The sequence below is a fragment of the Dreissena polymorpha genome, chromosome 1, assembly GCF_020536995.1.
Source record: "Dreissena polymorpha isolate Duluth1 chromosome 1, UMN_Dpol_1.0, whole genome shotgun sequence".
NCBI lineage: Eukaryota > Metazoa > Mollusca > Bivalvia > Myida > Dreissenidae > Dreissena > Dreissena polymorpha.
In genome coordinates, this window is record NC_068355.1 from 66,689,245 (window position 1) to 66,711,835 (window position 22,591).

Sequence of the window (22,591 nt, forward strand, 5' to 3'; positions counted from 1 at the left end):
ATTTGTGTGCGGGTTGAAAGGCGTTGTCCATATTCACATGGTTTATTCAATATATACAACAGAAAAACAGTCCATGAGTATACATGATCAAAACATAGTAACATATAAAAAGGCATGACATGTGATCAGTATTGAATTCCATAAGTTGTTAAATAAAGTATCAATACATGAAAAGGTCCAGGACATATTATTTTGAGATTACAACATTTAGAATCTGTTTAACAATCAATGCTATAAACGATAACATCAATAACAACAAAGACGAATCTACTAGAGAGAAAGAAGTCAAGTTTGGGTAATGCATTATATATAATTAATCATAATAATATTTATACAGGTTTCTTTGACTAAATGCTTTATGTACATACATAGCTAAGTTTCTGTTGGTACTTATATTTTCCGATTGCATTATTTCAATAAATTGATCGTGCCTGGTCTTTTCCAGTAATATTTATTGATATACAATTTTCTAATATCATCATATAAAGAACATTCTAATAAAAATGATATTTATCAAGAACATTGCAATCTTGACATTTTCTATCTTGAAATGGTATGGCTTCAGGTTTGTACCATCTGCCTGATTCTACTTCTTATCTATGGGATAAAACCCTTAATCTACAAAGACCAGATCTAAACTTAGTTATGCTAACATTTTTTAAGTAAGGTTGCAATTCAAATTTACAAAACTGCCTGTAAATTATTGATCTTGAGGAATCATTAAGTTCTGACATCCAATTTTGGATAAATGTATCATTCAATCTAGACTTCACCAAGGATAAAAAACACTTTTCATCACCTACACCTTGGTTCAGCCATGCATATTGAAAGCCTAAGGTCTGCAACAGATTACATACAGATTTTGCTCAAGAATGTTTATTTGGTTTATTTATTAAATTCTCACACATGTGGCTATAAAAACACTTAACATACTTATGATTTTCTACCTGTATAATTTTCAACCAATACCGTATTACATTTATGGCTCTTTTAGTTATCAAGGATGTTCTTCCAAGTTCCCCATATACAAAATTATTTTGTGTTTGAATTTTCAAGCAAGTAGTTTTTTGCAAAAATTTAGGTGAACTCTTTCAAGTGCCATTGATTCGGTTAAGCCCCATATCTCTGACCCATAATTTACTATTGGTAAAACAAGCTGATCAAACAACTTTAATTTGGTAAGTATTGAAATTGTTGGATAATTTATTAAATATGAGTTAAGCTTAAAGGCACTATAAAGGTGACGATCCGTAATTATTTACCGATTTTTAAATATATTTTCCTTATTTTATTTATAAAGGTTATTAAAAAACAATATATATATGCTATTGGACATTACCATAAAAATATGAGCAATACAACTTGTTTTGAGCTCAAAATACAGTGTCCTCCAAGTCATCGTGTTTACAAACAATCAGTTTATTTACATCGCTGTTTACTAAATCATGCCGAGCGATTCCGGCCGATTTTCCGGCAACAAATTTTGATTGGTCGGCACAAGACATTGTGTATCACGTGAGCAAGTCAAAGGTGAAGAGGCCAGACATTCAAAACAAAAATGGCGTCAATTGCAAAGAGAAAGCGTACACTATCGATTGAAGAAAAATCGAAACGCAGAAAGGATGCGAAAACATCGTATAATCTTGGCCGTATTACTATTGGAAGTGAAGTTGTAAGGTGGAGAGACTTTCAAAGGCAGCACAAATTTCGATCGAACGAGGAAACCGCCCGTTTTCTTTTAGATCAGTGAGTAGCCTACGAGTACGAGTACGAATAAAAATAGTGACTAGATCTAGTGTTGTTTACTTTTCTATTATTCTTGTTTTAGGTGAAGAAATGTTATTTCCATGTATTTGTACGTATATATTACATATTATTAGATAGTTTGAATATATACAGCGAACAAAGAATAACGATGATAATCTTCCAAACCATTTTGTTGCATACTGTGTGCAATTTTCATTTATTCAATACAACATGTGTTGCAAGAATTTTCATGTTTGTCATAATGTTTGTTTTCAGTATTTCCAGCTGTGGGAAGAAAGTAGAACAGAAAGCTACAACAAGCACTCCATTCAAAACAAGACCATCTGTTTTTGAACCTCCAGTATCTGGAATATCTTCCATTTCCAGTGAAGCAGAGAGGCAAGATAAAACTTACTTAGATTGCTTATGAATTTTAACCCTTTGCATACTGGGAAATTTGTCGTCTGCTAAAATGTTGTCTGCTGAATTTCTAAAATAAGCATTTTCTTCGATTTGTTTTTCAAAGAATACTATCAGAATAGCAAACAGTTTGGATCCAGATGAGACGCCACATTCTGTGGCGTCTCATCTGGATCCAAACTGTTTGCAAAGGCCTTCAGAATTTGGTTCCCGCACTGGAAGAGTTAATTTCCTTGTGAATGTTTGATTGAACAAAAAAGCATGTGCATCAAATCAAGCAGAATAATAAATCATAACTTTTGTTTAACGGTTAATTTTTTTTAATTTAAAGTACATCTCTTTTCTTGCTTTAATTATTTAGATTTTTAAAAATTAATATTTCATTGATTTTTCTTTATTTTGGGAATGGAGCCCGGGCCTATTGAATTGGGAAAATGTTTCCTGACTTGGGAAATCATGAGCTTTTTTGATATATTATAAATTTTCATCTAATTTCCATCTACAATTCAAATGTTTGTTATTTTGTAATTGTATCAGCCATTATTCAATAAAAAAAATGCTCAAAAACAACTCCATATTGGGAATTGTTTACTTCTATGTGGGAAAAATTTCTTCTTTTTGGCCCCTTTTCTGCCCCAATATAAGCCGAAAAAAAACACACAATGAATTTGGATTTTTTTAATTATCAAGATAATAACATCATCAAAAGTTATTTGAAGCTGAAAAGTATACCTTTTAAAGTTTACACTTATAATATAGGAAAATAACTGGACATTAAATGTATTTAAAAAAAAAATTATTTCAGTGTAACAACCATAACTGCCACAGAAGGCAAAAGCTCCTCAGATTATGAGACCACAATGACAGCACCTGGAACTGACATCAGTCATGCCGGTGGTACAGAGGTGATAGGAACTTGTACCACGGTTCCTTCAGTGCGGAAAAAGGGCCATGGAATAACATCCAACCCAAAGTTTGCCTCATTCACAGACCCTTTTAAGTAAGCAAAATGTTATACAGTAAATCATTGTTAAAAAAGTGTTTTTGTGAACAATTATCATAGATAAAAGTTGTTCTTCAAAATCTGTTGCATACCTCATTCGCCTCTGTTTTGTTTCAAGAAGGCTTGTTACCAGTAACTGGTACTGTATCATGAGTATAAATAATTCTACATATACCAGCTTTCTCAATGAAATGTAAACACATGGTTATCAGAACTATAATTCAGTTCATTAGGTTGGATTCATCAACTCGAAATTAATTAAACAAACATGCATTTTGATTTGGATATACGAACAGTGACAGAAAACAAAATTGGAGTGTGTGTCTCTTATTAACAGCCTGTCCATCGATGTCACAAATATTGAGGATGAGGATGAAGATGAAAACGACTCGGACTATGAACCTAGTTTCAGCTTTGAAGCTGTCTTGTAAGTTCTAACAGTTTAGTTTTTGCTGAATATCATATATTGTAGGGAATGATACAATATGTTATATTTAAACAGCCTTTTAAAGGCACACTTAATTAAAACTTAGTGATACATAAAATTAAAAACTGTTTATTGCTTAATGATTACATGTTTAATTACGCTTCTCTGTTGAATAGTTAAATATATTTGCAGAGTACACATATTCAAATCATAAAGCTATTTAGGAGTCAAAATAACATAAATTGTACAGTTTAATCCTCTAATTACCTGTTTAATATATATTCCTTTCATTAATTATTTTTTAAGCTGCATTATGAATTTACAGAGTTGTTTGAAGTAAAAGCAATGCTTCCTGGTTGGCAGACACTTTTCTCAATCAATGTTTAAAATGATATAGACAAACTTTCAAAATAATAAGTGAGATTGATTGTGAGATTTTGAAAACAAATGTATAATAAAGGGAATGTATTTGCCTAATTCAATATTGAGTAAAACCTTAAACATTACATATTTAACAAATGTATACAAACATGTATAATATGTTAGTTATCTTATAGGCTTTTCCTGCAGAACTTAAGTTCCAGATTCGATAAAATGATAAATGAATTTTTAGGTTTAATGCCGATTTTTTTTTCAGACCAGATGATGTTAACCAAAACTATGAGGAAGCAGCATTTGAAGAAGAGGCATTTGGAAAAGATGGTTGTGATGATGATGCTGATGCAGAAGAAGAGTCTGCAGATGATGACCCTTGTCCTGGCATTCAAAGGCTAAAGACTGAGGCAGACAGTGTGCACTTGATAGGTTCCGCTGTCTGTTTTGCATATGTCTCGGCAATCTTGTCTCTAGCCCGTATTAAAGTGATGTCCTGTTCAGTGACAGGATGCACAGATCCAACCAATATCTGTGTCACAGATTATTTCATTGGATCAGCGTTGTATCTCAAATGGGTAAGATAAAAATCAATCATGCATTAAAGAAGGATTACAGATATAAAAGGAAAAAAGTCATTGCTAGCTACATGTTGTAAATTTATTACAACCTTCAAAGCTATATGCATCTGTACAGCAAAAAAAGTGAGTCCCTGTAACTATTCAGAAATCAGACTTGTTATGCCCCCCCCCCCCTTCAAATAAGAAGAGATGTATTGTTTTGCACATGTTTGTCCGTTATTTGGTCTGTCCACCAAATGGTTTCCGGATGATAACTCAAGAATGCTTAGGCCTAGGATCATGAAAGTTCATAGGAACATTGATCATTGCTGGCATATGACCCCTATTGATGTTCAGTTCACTAGGTCGTAGGTAAAGGTCACAGTGCCTCGAAACAGTCAAATGGTTTCCGGATGATAGCTCAAGAACGCTTAGTCCTAGTTCTAGAATCATGAAACTTTATAGGTACATTTATTATGAACTGGCAGATGACCCCTATTGGTTTTCAGGTCACTAGGTCAAAGGTCAAGGTGACCTGGAGCAGTAAAATGGTTTCTAACATTCACACAATTGCTGCCACTACAACTGACAGCCCATTTGGGGGCATTGGTATTTTACTAACTGCCCTTGTCATAAATCTATAACTTCAGCTGAATATAGATTGTATCTCCTAAAAAATGTTCCTTTAATGTGCAATTTCTTTTACACCAGCTGTGTTATTTTGTGTTATAATGTAATGACAATTTTTCTCAGGTGTGTGGCGGTGGCCATATACTAAACCGCTGGTGTGCTCAGCCTGTGTTGAACCGGAGGCTACATGGTGGAGACCTGATGTTTGCACTATCAACCTTAACATCCGGTAATAACTTTGGAAAGCTTGCTTTATGGGCAAAGCATATGAACTTTAAAATAATGTCCAGCACATCATTTCACAAAATACAGCGCACATACCTGATTTCTACTGTTGACGAATATTGGGAGAAGCAGCAGAGAGAGGTTCTAAGCAGCTTTGAAGGCCACAAGTTGATTGTAATGGGTAAGAAAGTTGATTATCATATGTTAAAAATAGCGCTTTGATGTGTTTCTACCCTGTTCAGAGGAAGGGCAAATTAACTAATAGGATATCAGCGTTTAGTTTTCTTGGTATCTTTTCCATTATGAACTTAACTTTCATTAAATATATTTTATATTATTCACAACATTTGCATTGTTTTGGCGTTTCTTGAAATTTAAGAATGCTTGAATTTTTAAGTGTTTGATCATTGATAACATTATTGTTTATTCTATTTGAAATTTTAAGGTTTTTGTGTTGATAAATTATATATTGTGGAATAACATCAGTACAACATTTTTTTTAATTTAGGAGACGGACGGAATGATTCTCCAGGCCATTCTGCTCAGTATTGTTCATACACCATGATGGAATATGACAGCAAAAAAATTTTAACCTTAAGAACACTGGACAAAAGATCAACGGACCGAAAATCAACAAACATGGAGAAAGTTGGATTCGAACAGGCCATCCAGGAACTGACTGACAATAACATTGCAGTTGAGGAAGTTGTGACAGATGCCCATCTAGGAATCGGCTCAATTATGAGTAAGTGTATCACTGATAAGAGTTGTCAAAAAGTCTTTTTAATTTCTAATGTTCTTCTAGGTCGTTCAAATAAATAGAAAATATGAAAGGTGATACTGATTCTCCTTGTCTAACTCCTAAAAAAACAGGAAAAATCTTCATTACTTATTGTATAACCATGCATACCAAATATGAAGTTATGAGCATTTGTCGAAACCTAAACGCCAAGTGTGACGGAAAGACGGACAGTTGGACAGACGGACTGTCCGATCACTATATGCTCTCTTTTCTTCGAAAGGGGGCATTCAAAACATGGCAAAAGGAAATTACAATCTTCGAACATAGAAATCATCTACAATGTATGCTTGAATGAAAAGTAAAGAAAACAAAAGCTGACAGAGGACAGCGCGCTCGACTATTCGAGTTCTTGACAGTATAACATATTCCATCATGGGGACATTGTTCAAATTATTTAATAAGGTCAAGGTAATAGTTCAGGTATATTTTCAACAATCTATTGAATATTTGTAAAGACATAAAACAAACTAATAAGATAAGTTTGATAGCAACAGCTTGGATGGGATGTTTGGATGGTCCTTCAAAAATAAAGTAAATAAATATTTTTTTAACAATGTTTCAAAGAAAAAAATATTTTTTCGGGGTTGGGTAGGGGGGGGGGATTGAACGGGGGTATAATGTGGAGTGGGGTCATTTATTAGACAATCTTTCAAAAATATAAAAGGAAAACAATATTTTTTGGGGGTGGGCGGGGGATGCAGGGATTCTGGGTTGGGGCGTAGGGTATTGTTTTGTTTGGGTGGAGTCCATTGTGGTATTCAGGTAAGTGTTGAATTGTCAAACTATGAATAAAATCTTATCATACATAAAGAAGTTATGGCAATTTTACTAAAATTTATTCTTGTGACCTTGAGAGTCAATGTCATTCAAAGGTCAAGGTACAATTTAACTTGCCAGGTACAGTACCCTCATGGAGTATGAAAATATTTATAGTTTGAAAGCAATAGCTTTGATACTTTGGAAGTCAAGTGGATATAAACACAACATTTAAGGAAATATTCAGTTACTTAGACAAAAAAGGGCCATATTTCTTACAAAATCCTTGATACAGTTGTCTGCTCTTGTTTATAGATTGGGGTCATGTTGGTAAAAAAGTTTGCAAAATATGAAAGCAATATGTCAAGGGATATTGAAAATATTTAAGGTGGTACGCAAATATAGATTTATCAATAATATGCATATTCTAAATGGAAAAAGGACCATAATTCTTACAAAATGCTTGATATAGCTGTCTGCTTTTGTTTATAGATTGGGGTCATGTTGGTTAAGAAGTTTGCAAAATATGAAAGCAATAGGTCAAGCGACATTGAAAATAATTGAGGTGGTAGGCAAACTTTAACATAGATTTATCAATAATATGCATATTCTAAGTTAAAAAAGGGCCATAATTCTTACAAAATGCTTGATACATTTGACTGCTCTTGTTTAAAGGTTGGGGTCATGTTGGTAAAGAAGTATGCAAAATAATAAAAGCAATATGTCAAGGGACATAGGAAATATTTGGAGTGGTACGCAAACTTTAACATTAATAATATGCATATTCTGAGTGAAAAAGGGGCCATAATTCATACAAAATGCTTGATACAGTTGTCTGCTCTTGTTTAAAGGTTGGGGTCATGTTGGTAAAGAAGTATGCAAAATATTACAACAATATGTCAAAGGACATAGAAAATATTTGGGGTGGTACGCAAACTTTAACATTAATAATATGCATATTCTAAGTGAACAAAGGGCCATAATTCTTACAAAATGCTTGATACAGTTGTCTGCTCTTGTTTATAGGTTGGGGTCATGTTGGTTAAGAAGTATGCAAAATATTTAAGCAATATGTCAAGGCACAAAGGAAATATTTGGGGTGGTACGCAAACTTTAACATTTGCACGCTCACGCCGACGCCGGGGTGAGTAGGATAGCTCCACTATATATTTCATATATAATAGGCTTTATAATAATAAGCTAAAAATGGGGGTCACCAGTGAAAACGAAAAGTTCCCGCTTTACAATCAAGGTTACCCCCCTTTTCAAGAAACGCCATACTGAATTTGAGATTTTTATATGTGAGCATAAAGATGAGCTAAATGTTCAAAAATTATTATAAATAGATAAAAAAAGAAGAAAAGCCTATAATAAACTCATTAACATATAAACATACATACATCTCATATATCATGTGTGAGATGGAACCTACTAAGTGCAGTAAGATTTGCTAACCTTGTTTGAAATTGCACGTGAAATGCGTTCTTCTATAAATAAGACTTGAAAATGTTACAGGGAAATAAGAACATTAATAATTAAGTAACAAGGCACATTTAATCATTCAATCAAACACGTTTAAAGGAAAATAGATTTATCAATTTATCAATGACTAGAGATACTAGTGATATTAAACATTAAACTTATTATGACAAACATATACTTGATTGTAATGGTAGTTCTTTGAAGAACTTCGACAGGTTGGAATAAGTGTCTCCAATAGACGCTTGGCATTGGTGACCCTGGGCTGACCGTCAGAGTTATTCATTATAAAAATGTTCTTGAGATCATCGCGTTCAAAGATCATTTTAAGATGCACAAGGTTGAGTCCAGAGCCAGCTATAATATTTATGTTGTTGCAGCATTGAACACATGACTGTAAACAAGAACACTCAGTGACTGCACGTTCCTAGCTTTTTTTACGGGTTGAATTTCAGTCCATAATCTGTCTGGTTTCATTTTCCTCCTGCACAGGTATAATCAGCATACAATGTATCACTGAAAAGATAACACAATAGTTCCTTTGCAGTTGATATTTGACTAGTACATGTAGTTATATTCAGGCAGGTTCATAAGAACTTCAATACGTTTCAGTCGAACAAAATTATGCATAATTGCAAATTGAGTTTGGATAATTTTAACCATTTTTATTTATTGAAATAAAAATATTTGGTCTTTTCTTATTCATTTTGCTTCAATAAGCCTTCTCATAGTTGTTTCTATAAATTGACAACATTTTCTTCATGTTATTTAACACAACAATCATATACAGATGTCAAATACACAAGCACTTGTATAGGAGTAACAACATACATTAGTGTTTCATGAGAAGTGTGACATAATCCATTTATATGATATGCGTCATCGTTTTTATTTATTCAGACATTCACGACATAGCATGTCATTACTAGTATTTTATATGATGCACCATTTTAAACTGTATAAATAAGTAAGTGTAAACACCACATATATACATTCTTCATCCAAATGTTAATACCAAATACATGTATTATCCCTACTGGATATGAAACTGACTATTAACGTTACATTTTATTTATTACTTAAAACATTGGTTTTACATTAACAATCACATAAAGCAGTGAAATACCTACTTCGTTTCCATCTTATAAGCCTGTCTGCTATAAAGGAGATAGTTGAAACTTGATGAATGTACGTCCTTCCCGCATGTATTTCCATTTTCTTTAAGTTCAATTGATCATTGGAACATACAGTGTTGACAAAAAGTAATTAACCGTTCCTGGACCACCAATGTTGCTGATCATTGCTGAAAAGATAATAAATATGCAGCATTTTAATTTGAATAACCATAATACATAATTAAGGTGATCACACAAGTAGCAGTCATTGGCATATCATTTTCAGAATAGTAATTTTAGTATTTGGGACATATATATACTTTTTTGTTGTTTGTTTGAGGAAAACATCATTACTTGGTCATAAAATTCAAATATGCTTTCCTTGATTTCCATGCATTTACAACACAACTTTTTCCTTACATGGCATATTTTCTTTTTCAAAATGAAAGCAAATATGAGCCTGATTATGTGGTAAAAATCACTGACAGGGTGCACTTTTCCTACAAAATCTACTTTACTCCAGTTATGAATAATGAAACTGTTGTATTTGAAAAAAAATATTGCATAATCCTTGTACCTTCCTGTTCCGAGCTTTGTGTTGATAGCAAAACCAGGCATACCTTTCCTGAACAATTGAAGACTCTTCTTTACGTGATTGGTATTACCGTACGATAACCCGTTCACATGGCAACAGTCATCACACAAGCATAAATCCACTTTATCCCCTTTTACTGCTCACCAACAATATTATATTTTGTAAGTGACACGGGTTCTAAACGTTATTCTTCACAGTGGTCAAAATTTTCAAGCGTTTGACATTCGTTTTTACAGGAATCATTTTCTTCATAAATATCAACACTGCCATGCGTTAGTTGACGTTTATCATTAAAGGCCCTATAAATGTGACAAATCCAATTATTATGCATATAAACTTGCATAATTTTTACCGGATTTCAATTACTCTTGCATAAAAAATGCTAATAACACAGCTGAGGTGCAACGTTGTCAAGAAGAATTGAACATATACCCGTTTCATAATTGGAAGAAATGTTTACAACTTTGCAACTAACGTGATGTGTAGCCCCAAAGCGGTGACGTATGCTAAAAATAGCCAAAAGAACATTCACTTTTAATTCTATTTAAAACAACTTTTTACCAGCAAAAAGTAACTAATAAGATCACTACAAACGTTTTGACCATTATTAGAAGAGACATAATTTGTGAGTGATACCGGAAAACGTTGAAAATCAACGATATATATTGGTGACCGGAGTCACTTTCACTTTTCCGAGTAAACAGCGATGTAAATAAACTGATTGTTTGTAAACACGATTGACTTGGAGGACACTGTATTTTGAGCTCAAAACAAGTTGTATTGCTCATATTTTTATGGTAATGTCCAATAGCATATACATATTGTTTTTTGATAACCTTTATATATAAAATACGGAAAAAATATTTAAAAATCGGTAAATAATTACGGATCTTCACCTTTATAGAGCCTTTTACTCCAGTCACATTAATATGAACAATAATAACACTTTTATTAATCTTTCTCTTTCAATATAGCAAATTGCTTTTTCTTAAAACGACCCAATCTGTCAGGTACAATGTCGGCCATATTTGTTGTCATTGTATTTAGCGGGTCCTACATTTAGTATTTCATAGCGTATTTATAGAAAATTCGTAGTTTTCCGCACATTCCCGGATAAAGTTCGGAGTTACGGATATGTACGAAAGAAGGCGATATTGCACGAAGTTCATTAGAGTGCTTATACCTTTAAAAATGTATCAGAAAAATTATTCTTATTGTCTCCGTAGACACTCGTATATTTTCGGCCTAGACCGTCAAGTGAGGAATTATTCTCGCATGAATATGCAAACAATAATAAAAACTATGTCTTACCCAATGCTTAGCAATTTTGCTTCAATAATATTTTTACACGTTTTATGACACTGTCATGTTATATAGTGATGTGCTGTTTTTACAATGCGGATTATTGAGAACTTCTTTGCATGGACCTATTTGTTTGTATAGGTCCCTCTTCTTTGATTGCGCATGAATGACCGCCAAGTGGTAATTCGGACTTTTAGGAATTCATTCATTCGTGGTTGTTTTGGCAGCCAGCCAATTTTAAATGTCTCAGAAATTTGTATCATTACTATGGCCTTAGGGCTTCGCCCCAGGCCAATAAAACGATAGGACGCGATTTTATAAAATATATTTGAACATTAAGAAAGTTTCCGTTATCGATACGATAATCATATAATTGTTCGTATTATTCAAATTCATATTTTATCAGGTTCATCTGCATTGTTTTATAGTCATAAAATCAGAGCTACGTCTCTGATTAAACTCAGCATGAATTAGGCTTTGATGGTCATTTGACATATAATTAGAAGGTGAAACATGGTATCTTATCTTAATAACGGCATCTACACGTGTGAAGACATAATGGTGTCGCAGACATACCAAATAATACTTTTAATCCACCATTGGGAAATCGTTTCCCGCTGAGGGAATGCTTTCGTTCCGCGATCGCATATGTGGGTTCTTTTACTATTATATTGCTTAAATCGACAATCCTTAATTAACGGAAGTCAGCAAATAAGGTAGTCGTGAAGACTCGGCGATGACCTGTAAATAAACTCTGACGTACACACACACTTAATTAACGACGAAAAACATCACTTATTGCGTTTGTGTTTTAATAGTTAATTTTAAATCTAAACTTGATAGTGAAAATTTACGAAAGAAAATAATACGTTTACGGAATGTAGCGAACATTATTGGGACTAATTAAGTTTACGTATGGCTATATTTGTGTCATTTTGAGTGTTTGTATCGTATTTTTAGATTTTATTAAGAAAATTAAGTAAAGAAAGCAATCAGTTAAGTAAATATTGAGAACAAGACAGACAGTTTGTTCAGGCTACATACTTTAATTCTAACATTAAAATGGTATGTAAATTATGAAATATAAAATAATGTTATAAGCAAAAGCAGATATTCACTTTTCAATAAACAAAACCCCTGGACTAGTTCATTTAAAATCACAAAATTAATTTCCGGCTAAGCTTGAAAGCGAATTTTAGTAAAAGAGATGAATACAAAAACACTAAAGTTTTAGAATTAACCATATACTATTTAATAAAATGAAATTTTAACGAAATCTTACAGAGTTCGCTTATGAATATTTTCGGACCAATTTTAGTTTTAATCACAAATTTTATTTCGGCTATAGATTTTACATTACCTTAAAGATAACACTTAAATAAGAAATATTAATAACGAAATAACACATCTTTAGAAAAAAACAAAGATATGTACTATTAAATAAAAAATATGTTTCGGTATTGAATCTTATAAAGTATCTTAATGAGTATATCAGGAACTATAAATTTTTTTATAAAGAAATAATATTTTAAACAAAGGCAGATATCTGATTTTCAAATAAATTGTATATATCGGCCATAAATCTTTTAAAATTTCGCTTATTAGTATCTCGGGAATTATTAACGCTAAAAATCACAAAGTTTACTTCAGACATTATATGCGGATATAACCTTTATAATTATCTTCGAATCATACATTTCAATTAAGAAATAATTGTGTTTTATGCAAAGGCATAACTGAAAGGAGAATTTAAAAAAAATACAGCAATTTCGGCCGTAAACAATACGTGTTGTCACTGAATATTGTTGCAGAGACACATATGTTAGAAATCTGGCGTGTATTATTTAAAGTTATTTTTTAACGATTTAAAATATCTATTCATGTTTCCAATCTTTGTTTATTGAAAGATCTTTGAACGCTGTGGTCTTCCAGAATTATCAGTGCCGTAAAGGCAGCGGGTCACGTGATGGCCAATTGCGATTCGGAATACATGAAGCAATTTGGAATACCTGACACCTGTTTAGAAGATGCATATCGGTGGATGTTTTTATGCAAACTTAAATATGAACTGTTTATTTAATACAATGACACTTGACGCGTTTTGCCATAACGATACTGATACATGAATGTGACTTTGAAGTGACACATTTTGGACGACCTTCTTTTAAACCAGTTTTGAGTTGTTCACAATATTACATTCGCAAAAAGTGAATGTATAGTTGATGGAAAGATTTGTTCAAATGCAATACACGATATGATTTCAGTAGAAGTGATCAATATATACATGTTTTTTTCTCTCTTTTATACCTATGTGAATACATATTATTTAAGACTGTTGTATTGAGGGAATAAAGTATTGGTTCCCGTAGAAAGATTATTTCGTTTGTTCTTTACATTGCCTTCTAATCGTAAGTAATGTTAATGTGTCAAATGCATAACGAATTCATTCCGACCCAAATCTTTTTTTAGCATGTATGTAAGTGCTGAATACAATTGAAAATGTGTGCAGAGACATCGTAGGAAGAAATGACGTAACGCAGATAATGGTTTGTTTTCTTAAAAAAAGTGAGAAACTAGCATCATGACTTATCCGGAACAAAACGTGTAATTAACTAGCACTCATGGCAATTATATGTCAGACTTGTATATGTAGAAATAATAAAACAAAACAAAAAATACTAAATACATTAGCTGTACATGTTTTTGTTTGGTTCGTTTGTTTAATTTGCTGTTTTAGTCCGGCTCAGTTGAAGAACTCTTTCTTGCATATTCTACATTTTAACTCATGTGGTCCATGAATGGGGCATGGTACACATGTATCCTAGTCCTCCGCTAATGTTAAATTCCTAATAACATATACTGCAACAATAAGATGCACATATTATCGTTCTTTAACCTTCATCATCTGAAAAGACAGTAAAACAATGGTTAAAGAAAATTTCATACCAGAATAAGGTAGACACGTCATAAAATACATTTAATTGATTTAAATATTACTGAAAGATCTGATAAACATTCTATTATCTCGTACATCAGCCACCCAACAACCAATCTTCTTTAAAATCGGTGAATTTATTCAGTTGGTCGGCAGTTTTTTTGTACAGCATTTTTATAAGTGTACAGTAAAATGATAAAGAAAACACTTATATTGCAACATAAAATGCTTAAAAACTATAATATTGAAGTACACATATAAACTTTATTATAGATGGGTAGGTATTTCGTGTCAATCTCTTTCACATATAAAAGAGCTGTTGGTCATTTGGAAGTCATGTACCAAAATGTCTTAAAAGGAAGTAAGTTCCAAAAGAGGGGTTAAACCAATAGTTTTTGGCAATAAATTAGTTATAAGAGATAAAACGGCGTCGGGAAAATGAAATAATCATGAATTTAGTTATATTTTACCGTACACGTGCGTCAATACTGTGTATTATAAGAGAAAATGATGTTTGTACATCCCATTTCTCGAACGTCACGTAAGGAGACAACAGATTTGTGGACGGTTTCCTTCAATAACTTTTTTTATCCCGACGTCTACGATCTTGAAAAAAAACGAGGGAAGCACAAACCCCGGACAGCCGAAAGGACGTATTCATTTAAAATAATTATAAATACAAAGAGGCTAACCGGGTGAAAATATCCCCTATTCCTTCAAGATAACCTAAGAAACGACGCCATCTTTGAAGTTTAGTTCCAACTAACCTCACTTAAACGCGGTAAGCTCCCGTATACGCATGTCCCCCTGTTATGGTGGTGTTAAATTATATCTATGTACAAGATAAGTATTGATGCAAAGCATCAAAGGGCGTCGGGAATTTCAGTGGAAAAGGCACTCAATGAAGTTACATGGAAAGAATTTTTTTCTACTGTAAATATTAATATATTGGCCGATTATTTTAAACAAAAATAATGGTATAACCATTATCTATGATTTTGTGTTATAACCCCTAAATAACCATTTTCTATGATGTTGTGTTATAACCCCCAAATAACCATTATATATGATTTTGTGTTGTAACCCCCAAATATGTCATAGTTCTTTTTATTTACATTGGTTTCCTTTTTTACTGGCATCCGTGTGCAGTTTTAATTAATGGAACAGAACTGTGTAGGTTTAAAAAATCTTTTGCTCAACTTCAAGGGGAGATGATTCTGAACTTATACTTACGTTGCTCATTTACGATAGTAGTTGAGTACTCATTGATATGAAAACACTGTTTTAATGTGTTTACGAACCCCCTCCCCACCCTCTCAAACATATTTCATTGGCATAATAAAAACAAAAAATGGTTACAATAAAATAGCATATTTATTTAAACTAAAATGTCTACATCAAAACCAAAAGTTAACATAGAACGCAAATAAAATAATTTTTATTCAACTGGGGCTCGAACCTTGGGCCTCTCACATGTGAAGCGAGCGTGTAACCACTACACTACGGAAACGCTTAAAAAATCACCGTCTACTTAAGATATTAATAAGTTACTGTAGTGTAACGGTTATCAATAAAGCAATAAACCGTGTAATCCCTGTCGTCTTGTAAAATTGAAGAAAATACGCGTTAACCAAAACTCGAACAGCAAAAGTCTGCGCTATTGTTAGAAAAACCACAAAATAAATATATTTTGATTATGTTTTTTTAATACCAAACCAGAAGGTTTCACCGGTTCGCGTATTTGCACAGCCCCTGCGATCTTTTATTATTGCCCAGTCCCTGTGATCAGTTATTAGTTAAAAGAATTAGCTTTGCATTATTGGCAATAAATGTTGTAGTTAATGTAATAGGCACAAATGCAGTACCTATTTACACTAATTCACACAAAAAATCACCACTTTGCAAGATATTCTGACAACAAAAATATATAAATTGATCCGTAAAATAAATTCTCCTCCCATAAGCGAAAAAAAAACGTATTACATACGAGTCGCCGCTTTTCAGTGCGACGCCAATAAACTGAGAAAACAAATTTTGAAATCGTTTTGTACGATGATTTATGATTTGCAATAATAATAATGAATCTAATAATACAAGTTTTACAACACCTATTTTTGGTTTTTGGGGTCGCGGGGTGGGGATCAACTATAGAGGTTTTAAACTAGGCCTTTTATTCCGAGTTCCCAGTATTTACCCATCAATCACCACAAACATAACACTCACACTGATTAACAGTGGCTCTTCCATTCTCCTAGCAGAGTTGTCGTTCTTGCCTCAACATACATCTCTGCAACGGGCTCAATGCCAGGAATCTTGGCAATACACATCAAAGTAATTGTACGCGCTTTCATGGAAATATATCTAGGACCCAGGCATAATATTTTAAAGTAATTACATTTAAAAACTGCATATATTGCTAATTTATCGACATATTTAATAACAATTATGAGAACTATATTTATACCCATTTTCGCAGATATCATCACTCCGCCAAAATGTACACAAAGACCGAAATGGTGAGGAAATGCTTGTGTTTCATATTGAACGTTTCATATCGTGTATGTTTATGTTAAATATGTACTCAAATGAAAAAGCTGACTATGGGAATAAATGGTTAGTCTGCATGTTGGCAAAGCATAATTTTTGCAAAAAAAAAAACAACTAATTAATTGATAATAATTATGTTTGATATGCTTAATTGTATTGAAATTGTATGTAGATAATTATCACATTTACAAATGTGCATGTGTATTGCAGAAATATTGAACGTCCATAACCATATAAAAGCAACTGTTACTATGAATAACTGTCACAGAAATCATAATCGTAATATCAAGTGCTCAAAAATATAACTACAAATCAGAGCTTAATCTGAACAAAGTACATTATCTTTTTAACATGCACTGAAAAGCACTAACCAGGCTAAACACACAAGACTAGGTAATGCTTATCAGATTCAAATTTCCCTTATTATTGGGCTGAAGACAGAAGTAATAATCTCAGATCTACTGCTCATACGATTTTCCGATGCCAAATATGAGGCCAATTTGAATATTCAACTTACACATTAAACAAATTGTTAATTGGCTTTATTACATGCTTGGTGATGTTAAATTGAAAACCCTTTGGGAGTTAATTGCTACTATCATTCCCAACTAGCCTCATTTTTTCGTTGTTAGTCATTATTATTCTGTCAATGCACATCGATAAAATAGATAATATACCAAGACAGACAGACTGACGAACGGACGGACGGACAGTTCAAGTGCTATATGCCACCCTATTGGGGGCATAAAAAGATCATAATTTATTGAATCATTCAATCACCATGCAGCATGCTCATAAGTTGCTATCAAGATGCAGACTCAATTATTTCCTTTTGCTCAGTGCTCAACTGTATGTAGCATGGATACGAGGACAAGTCTCCTTTCAATTGGAAACCTCCCATGCTTTTTATACAGTTCACCATCAGCAACCCGTTTCCTTTTCAGGCGCATATTGTTCTTCATGAAAGCAATGTTGAAAAGCTTTGACTCACAAGGCTTGGTGAAAAAGTTCTCTGCCTGTTCTGGTTTCAGAATTTGACATATCAGTGTTTTTTGGTCAATTGTTTCTTTCACAAAGGCGTATGTTCCATCTTGAAGTAGGACACAGTTGTTTTTTTCTTTTGTGGAAATAACATTTAATGTAAATTTCTGTTTAATTGTGACATTAGCTGTATAACTCCTCTCTTGGATCCTTTTAGCTACTTGAACTATTGGATTATTACCATCTTTAACAAGGTTTTTCACTGAGTGCAAATGATTTTCATTAGGGAAAGCGCAAATATCACACTGACGGATAAACACAGGCAGTGTAAATACATATCTTTTGTTAATACCTTCTTGACGACCATTGGACCGTATACAACAAAAATTACCGAAATTCTGTCGCCTTCCAACGCTCAAGATCATGTAATGTTCTAGGTTGACGAGCAAACTCAGATGGCAGTTTGCCAGAATACGCTAGTAGATTTGTTGAAATTTGGGTAAATTGTTGTGAAGATAGCCTGCAATTAGTTGGTCCCTGCTTGATAAATCCAAGAATACGTTTTATCACGCCTTAACATACCATATGCATGTAATCAAGAGCAAAATATATTACACAATTGATCCCGTACGTAACTAAAGGCGTTTCTCCTATTTGGTGCCCATTTACATATTTGCATTGAAGGCTTCATCGGTTCTAAGTTAACAAGAATGACATGGTTTTCTGAGTAGTAGCAATGTATGGTGCATCTTTCACAGGCATCGTAACCAGTGTGGCCCTTAATAGCTTTCAGAAATGCAAGAGCTGGAGCATCACATATAAAAGCATTGCGTCAACCTTTATCAATGTATTTTCTAAACTTATTCCGTCCTGGGTTAGTTCACTTAATTTTGTTAAGAAATCAGACAAGAACTCTTCTAGTGAATTTGGCTTTCCTTATCCATAGAAAATACAGATCATGAATGATGTGTAACTTTTCACACTGCAAAGAATAGGCCAAAACTGTGCACTTGTTGACTTGAACAACGGTATTCCATCGATATTAAAATTGAATTTTACAGTGTTCTCTTCTAAAGAAAATGATTTAAGTTTTAATATTTTCAGAAGATCCGTTTTAATTCCAAAATATATATACTATTTTCCACCACTTTTTTTCACCGACGTCTATTGATTTTGTAGTATTACGCAGAGTTCTTGCATCTTTTGGGAGGCCATTACAATGTGGCTGTAAAATTATTAGCAATTTATCTACACAAACTTTACTCAGATTATGGTTTGCTGCCGATGATGCCAAATATTGCCTTTAATGTTCACTTTCATCCTCAGATAAACTGGACTCGGTCAAAGAGGAATCTGAAGACTGAATTGTTTCAGAAACGGAATAGTCAAAAAAATTATCCTCATTTCTATTATTGCCAAAGCTGTCATTGGAAGACAGACCAGACAAGTTCTCGTTTGAGGATGATTAGACAAGCTGTCGTTGGCGGAATGATCTAAATGAGACACCTCATGATTTTCCCGATGTTCGTCTTCATCACTACTACTTTCTGCTTAGGCATGAACAGCTGCTACATTCGAACGATAGCGTTTCCAATTCGACATAATTGAGCCAAATTTTTTTTACTGAAAAAGGCATTAACAAGAGATTTGTTTGTCAGAAACACATTGCCCCCTTCTGCGCCGCTTTGAAGCCATATATTTGACCTTTGACCTTGAAGGATGACCTTGACCTTTCACCACTCAAAATGTGCAGCTCCATGAGATACACATGCATGCCAAATAACAAGTTGCTATATTAAATATTGCAAACATTATGACAAATGTAAAAGTTTTCGGACGGACGGACGGACGGACTGACTGACGGACAGACAGACAGACGGACTGACGGACAGTTCAAAAACTATATGCCACCCTTTGGGGGCATATAAAGCAGGCTTTAAAATACAAGTTTATAAATATAGCAGTTATTAAATAACAAATGTTTAAGTTAATATCAATTCTTACATGCATCGAATCATTCATGTGTACTGCTGAAATCTTGCTTTTGTAATAAAACTTTAATAAAAACAATATCTACAAGGTTTCACCAGATTTTGAGCTCTGGAATATCTGCCCTCAGCGGAGCTACTATGTTTATATTTAGGCAATATTTTAAATTAATTTTATTTACAAATTAAAGAATGGTTTTACTTTTTAGATTAGATTAACTATCAGTCTATAACAACAGCAGTCGTTAAGTGCTTAATTGTGTGGCGGAAGTAAAAAGTCAACCCATACTTCTATTCAGTGTTATTATATTTTCTGGTCCTTTGAGATCATACAGTTTACACATTATTGTTATAATAGAAAACCGCATAAGCCAGTGCTAGGGGGCGCGAGTGGTGTTGCACTCTCCATGACCACTCATGAAGAACAGACCCAATCGAAGTCAACCCGAGTCTGCTTTTATATTTCTGGGATGCCGTTTGCGTGCTTCAAAAGGAGCCACCATTTCAGATAATAGAGAGGTTTAGATTTCTACGGGAACTTCATACGGCAACTTTATGATTTTTGTTCTATCTTCCATAGAGCGTTCCATATTGAGTCATCTGGAAACCTAGCAATGGAGGTGTAATTAGAAGATTTGAACCTGAAAACACGCTAATTTAACATTCAAAACTGCTTATTTTCTCTCTGTCGATTAGTTTCTAGCTGACTAAACACGAGACGCTCTATGGAAAGGAAAAAAAATCATTTAAGTTGCCGTATGTCTCTTGATAGCTACTCATAGCTAATGTTACACTGTTACATAATAACATTGCACCGACTTAAAATAAAAACTGATTATATTAATACTAAACTTGTTTGTTTGTGACATATTTGCATTTATACCTAATAAACAAGGTGAAACCGGAGAGTTGAAACTGTACAACTAAAACCGTGAAGATCGGCGTAACTATTGTATAGATCAGTGTTCCACTTCAATTTTTTTGCCAGGGGTGTTTTCACCTCCAGCCAAACCAAATTTGGGGTGAAATGTCTGACAAAGTTTGGTTTGGTCTGATAATTTTTTAGCTCCAATCAGTCTGACTGTCTGGTAAAATTCTGGAAAAGTCAAATATATATAATAGTTTTGTCTGACAGTTTTCTGTTCGGTCTGACAGATTGTTCAGACCCACTGTCTGATACTTTCTCTGAGCTTTCGCGAAGACTGAAAAATAAAAAGTGGGGGTGATTCCAGGGGATATCGTTTTATTGTAATTTTGGTGGTAATCTTCAAATAAACAATATCGTAACATTAATTTATAAACATGTTCACAATATATATTCCAACCAGATCTTTCTGTCATGTTTGTACGAAAGAAAATATCCTCAAAAATATTTCGATATATTGAGACGTGGCGTTTGCGTGAGTGGGAACAAACAATATTTAATTATCTTTTTTTTTCCCCATTTTTCTTTAATATAGTCTATATTAGGCGCAGTAGCTTCGCTTATAGCAGATTGTCCTGAGCTCAAAGTCCCACAGTCATCGAAATTAGACTGTTTTACTCGCCATGGCTGGTAAGTCTGATGGTATGAAATTGTCCCAGAGCAGTAACTTTTTCTTTCTGTGTTCATAAAACTAACATGCAGATCAATATATATGCCAAATTTTGGTGTGGGTTAATTGAAAATGCTTTTTTCAAAAGTTCCTGTGTCTCTTAATTAAGGGCGAGATTTAATATATATTCAAAATCATGAATGGCAATCACTGTCAGGGATGGAGCTAAAGTGTGGGCAACCATCAACCACCTTTAGTATTTTGGTTGCCAAGCTAAAGACTAACGAGCCCAGTACGATGTACATGTACACGGCCGTTAATCACGCGCCCCACCTCTATTTTGAGATGCATTAATAAATGAGCCAATGCAACTTCCGAGGTGGTGCTCAGGCCTGGATGTTTTGAAATTTAACGGATAATTTTACAGGGTGATTAGGTTAAATATGTTTATCAACACATTTCGCAATATTTTAAAAAATCGGCCAATGTAGTGCAATTCAGCGATTATAAATTCATCTAAAAATGTACAGAAACATACAATCACAACCCATTTGGAAACGTGAGGACCTTTATAAGTTGTGGCATGGTAGAATTCGTAAAAGCAAATCGATTTATTTTGCCTGTGTGACGAGCAAATTCATGCCAATTAATTCGCTCATTACATAAAACGATTGCTTTGAAACTGTACAAGTTAATGCGTTCACAAAACATCGGCTTGTAGCCGATCTAATAGATAAATTTGCATTTTTCAAAAAGTGATGGAGTCAATGCCAAGGAGGTGGCGCTCAGATTAGGAGGTGGCGCCAATGCACATTTATAGCTTTTTAAAGTGAAATATTTTATGTTTGGTTTTTATTATGTTTACAGAACTTACATTATTTTTTTGTAAGTTGACTACTTCAGCACATTTGCGTTTACAAAAAACTGTTGAAACGGTTCAAATTTGGAGGTGGAGTTACAGGTTATTTGAAAACATTGCTCCAATTAGTTTTCGGATATGAATCGAAAATGTATGACCTCTTCGTAACATAAACTGATAAAGGTATCGTTTAATTAGTTATCGTAATCTGCATGTTTATATTTGGCAAATTGAAAATTTAATGATTAAACTATCAATTTATAAATTGTTCGCACTGCATCACTGATGCGAAATTAAAATGCGATTGTACCAGA

At 33.4% G+C, this 22,591-nt stretch overlaps 1 protein-coding gene across 2 annotated transcripts; it reads left to right on the forward strand.

Annotated features, from left to right (window-relative positions):
* Positions 1–1,403: 1,403 nt before the first annotated feature.
* On the forward strand, positions 1,404–20,484 carry LOC127833396 (uncharacterized). 2 transcript variants are annotated; one of them, XM_052358629.1, is made up of 8 exons: positions 1,404–1,746; positions 2,023–2,145; positions 2,972–3,166; positions 3,507–3,596; positions 4,234–4,546; positions 5,282–5,564; positions 5,892–6,128; positions 20,242–20,484. In XM_052358629.1, the coding sequence occupies exons 1-8, from the start codon at positions 1,559–1,561 to the stop codon at positions 20,262–20,264; spliced, it is 1,452 nt and encodes a 483-aa protein (XP_052214589.1). In that variant the 5' UTR covers positions 1,404–1,558; the 3' UTR covers positions 20,265–20,484. The 2 variants fall into 2 exon arrangements, with proteins under 2 accessions (XP_052214589.1, XP_052214596.1); XM_052358636.1 differs by lacking the exon at positions 20,242–20,484 and adding an exon at positions 13,340–13,721.
* The last annotated feature ends 2,107 nt before the right edge of the window (positions 20,485–22,591 follow it).